Source organism: Leucopleurus acutus (genome assembly GCF_964270905.1).
Source record: "Leucopleurus acutus genome assembly, chromosome: 3".
Classification (NCBI taxonomy): domain Eukaryota; kingdom Metazoa; phylum Chordata; class Mammalia; order Artiodactyla; family Delphinidae; genus Leucopleurus; species Leucopleurus acutus.
In genome coordinates, this window is record NC_139145.1 from 144442635 (window position 1) to 144447006 (window position 4372).

Genomic DNA, 4372 nt, shown 5'->3' on the forward strand with positions numbered 1-4372 from the left:
AGAAATTAAAGCATTCTTCTGGAGGATGGGTGGAGAGCCCTGGTTTTAAATTTCCCTTCCTTATCTACTTTGCAGGGTCTCAAAATGATGGCCCTCGAGGTACTGTCCACAGTCTGCTTACCTGGCTTAGTACACGCTGATACCTAAAACCCTGCTTTGTAATTTCCTCTTCCTAACTCTGTAGGCACTTTTCCTTCTAATTTGGGACAATCATTGGCATGATTTGGAAATTGCATTACTGTATATCTTTTAAAAAGAGTCAGTGTGGATAAATGACCTTTTCTATTATCTGTATTTTTCATTCCTTTCACAGCTCCATTGGCCAGAAATACTGACAGCCACATGGATTTAAACATGCCATGTATGGAGGGTCCTTAAAAAACTGAAAATAGAACTACCATATGACCCAGTGATCCCACTACTGGGCATATACCCTGAGAAAACCATAATTCAAAAAGAGACATGTACCACAATGTTCATTCAGCACTATTTACAATAGCCAGGACATGGAAGCAACCTAAGTGTCCATCAACAGATGAATGGATAAAGAAAATGTGGCACATATATACAATGGGATATTACTCAGCCATATAAAGAAACGAAATTGAGTTATTTGTAGTGAGGTGGATGGACTAAAGTCTGTCATACAGAGTGAAGTAGAGAAAAACAAATATCATATGCTAACACTTATATATGGAATCTAAAAAAAAAAATGATTCTGATGAACCTAGGGGCAGGACAGGAATAAAGATTCAGACATAGAGAATGGACTTGAGGACACTGAATTACGAAAGTGTCTTCACGTATTTTAAAATTTAATTATTTGTGGGTTTTAGCTGTTGTCATTATTTTCTCCCAGTCTGCCACTTTATTGATAAAGCTAACAGCCTGCCACTTCTGTTAGCTTTATCAATAAAGGTTTCCTTCGTTTGTAATGTGTTCCAATACCTGATATATCTTCTTTTTTGATTTGGCCTTAACTCTTCGAAAATTCTTATTTTTCTACATAAATTTTGGAATTGTTTTTCATGTTAAAAATTTCACTCCGGGATTTTGATTGTAATTGCATTGAATTTAGAAACTAATCAAGGAAAACTTAATTCGATGATGTCAGAGCAAGGTGTTAATCTATATGTTATTTAATGTTTCATTTGTTTAGGTTTTCTGATTTGTGCTTTAATAGTTTAAAATTTATTCTCTATAAAGATGTTCTTTCTTTGGTTGATATCTACATACTTTATAGTTTTTGTTGCTACCATTAATAGTATCTTACATTCTATTATGTTGCCTATCGAGTTATTGCCTATTCGTAGGAACACTGTTAAATTTTGCACATTGTTTTTATACCTAACAAACTTGCTGAACTCCCTTTTAATTTTAGCAGTTTACTGATTTCTTAGGTTTTCTGTGCATTTGATCATGATATTTTAACTGGAAATAATAACAATTTGGTCTCCTTCCTTCATGTTCTTAATGCAGTGACCAGGACTTCCTGTACTCTGTTAAAGAGTGGCAATGATACCAAGTCATTCATGTCTTGTTCTTGACCTTAAGGAAATTGCAGCTAAACTTTTAAATTAAACTTGATGATTGCAGTAGATGGTTGGTAGAAAGCTCTTATCAGGTTAAAGAAGCTTCTCTCTATTCCTAGTTTCCTAAGAGTTTATTAAAAAAAAAATAAATATTGAACTTTATCCAGTGCTTTTCCTGCTTTTGTTGAGATACTCATGTAATTTTGCTTCTTTAGTTCATTAATGTGATGAATTATTTTAATAGTTTCATATTTTCATTTCTTAAACCATTTTTCTTAAATGGGCCCTATTTGATCATGCTTTAATTTCATCATTGAATTCTTAGTATTTATTTATTATTATTATTATTATTTTTAACCAAGTACAATTTTTTAATAAAGATAATTACAAAAGATGGAAAAATCAGCTCAGAACGGCCAATTACTTATTGAATAGAGCAGTTTTTTGACATAATAACACATCAGTTTTAAATACTATCACATAAAGCATGGTGGAGAAAAGAAATTTTGCTTCATAATTAGAAAACTCACAATAAAACTTGCCAAGAAAAACAAAACCAAAAAAAGCCATTTTGAAAATAAATACAGTCCATGACAAAGTAGTATAAAATGAAGCCAGAAGTCTTCAAAAAGAAAACATTTTTCTTCCCAATATTTTCTCACTGAAAGTGATGAGACTCTCAAATTCAAGAGTTGCTGAGCTCTTCTGATTTGGCTCCTTTGGTATCTGTTTTTTTCACCACTATTGTCCTTGGACTTATCTTCTTCTTTAACATCTGCTTTTTTGTCCTCCGTTTCCTTCTTGTCTTCTTCAGTTCTAGCTTTCTTTGCTCCTTTCTTATGATCAGCCACATTTCTGCGACCTCCCTCTCCTTCGTCCTCAGAATCTGAGAATTCTTTATCACAAGCTATCCGTTTGTCTGATGCCCGAATAGAAATTCTCTTGTCTGGATCTTCTCCATCTTCATCTCCACTGTCTTCATGAACTGCATCTTCTGGAATAGCTTGCATTTGGATGCCAGCTGCATGTGGCAACATGCGTAAATTTTCAAATAAACGCTGTTTTATCTTTTCCGTATATTCTGGAGTGTTCTGGTTTGTCATGTTTGAAGGACTAATATGCAGTTTGAAGTCTGGTCCAAAATTCTCAAAGTAATCATTATATGGCAGTTCACTGGGAATCTCACAATCAAGGGCAACAGCAGTCTCATATGTCCAACATCGAGCAACATTGCGGATTGTGTATCCACCTCCCCCAAGCATCAGTAATGGTAAATTGAAAGTTTTTACAACTTCTACACATTTAGCATGACCTTTGACTGTCAAATTGAAGCAACCAAGTCTATCACCGGATAGTGAGTCTGCACCACACTGTAGCACCACAGCAGTAGGTTGATACATCTCCATCACTTTTGAGATAATAGGCTTAAATATCTGCCCATATGATTCATCATCTATACCATCTCTCATTGGAAAATTGACAGCATAGTATTTGCCTTTTCCTGCACCAATATCCCTCAAGTCTCCCGTTCCAGGAAAGTATTCCCCATATTTGTGGAATGATACAGTCATTACACGATCTGTTGTATAAAAAGCTTCTTCAACACCATCACCATGATGGATATCAATATCAATATATAAGACTCTCTGACGATACTTTAGTAATTCAAGGATGGCAAGCACAATATCATTAACATAACAGAATCCTGATGCTTCTGATTTCTTAGCATGATGTAATCCTGCAGCCCAGTTAACAGCCATATCAGTTTGTTGTCGGTTCAACTTCACAGCCCCAGCAACTGAACCACCAGATGAAAGCTGACAAAACTCAAAGAGCCCATCAAACATTGGACAATCCTCTCCACCATTAAATCTCTGCATCTGCTTGCTATACTCGAATGTGTTATCTGGTCTTACTGAACGTAGAAATTTGATGTACTCATTGCTGTGGTATTTTGTCATTTCTTCAGCAGTGGCTTTATGGGGACTATATATTTCCATTTTTCTATACAAGCCATAATTTAGCAGCAAGTTATGGGTCATGAGGATCCTATGAGGTTTCATGGGGTGACCCTGTCCGTAATAATAATTTCCAATATCACCATCGTAGTAGTAGTAGCAGACTTTCTTCTTGCTGCCTCCCTGACTGTACGCCATGGGCTACCCGGCCACCACCGCCTCCGGCTCCTCCTCTGGCTGCTGCTGCTGCTGCTGCTGCCGCCGCCGCGGCTCGCTCGGCGGGAAGAGAAGAGGGCTGGGGCGAAGGTGGGGGGGTGGCAGTGCCGCGGGGAAAGGCAGGCCGGAGGGCCGGAGGGAGGAGAGGAGGGGAGTGCTGGGAGGGCTCGGTACCGCCCGGTTGAGTGGCCGAGAGCACCTATTATTATTTTTTTTAACATCTTTATTGGAGTATAATTGCTTTACAATGGTGTGTTAGTTTCTGCTATATAACAAAGTGAATCAGCTATACATATACATATGTTCCCATATCTCTTCCCTCTTGCATCTCCCTCCCTCCCACACTCCCTATCATACCCCTCTAGGTGGTCACAAAGCACAGAGCTGATCTCCCTGTGCTATGCGGTTGCTTCCCACTAGCTATTTATTTTACGTTTGGTAGTGTATATATGTCCATGCCACTCTCTCACTTTCGCACAGCTTACCCATCCCCCTCCCCATATCCTCAAGTCCATTCTCTAGTAGGTCTGTGTCTTTATTCCCATCTTGCCCCTAGGTTCTTCATAACCATTTTTTTTTCTTTTCCTTAGATTCCATATATATGTGTTAGCAAATGGTATTTGTGTTTCTCCTTCTGACATACTTCACTCTGTATGACAGATTCTA

General features: G+C 37.7%; 1 protein-coding gene across 1 annotated transcript; it reads right to left on the minus strand.

Annotated features, from left to right (window-relative positions):
• Window positions 1-2217: 2217 nt before the first annotated feature.
• Window positions 2218-3688, minus strand: LOC309958954 (histone deacetylase 2-like; the record flags this gene model as incomplete). The annotated part of the gene is given in 2 exon segments (XM_082835063.1): window positions 2218-2265; window positions 2267-3688. Coding segments are annotated over 2 exon segments (1470 nt in total).
• Window positions 3689-4372: the final 684 nt, after the last annotated feature.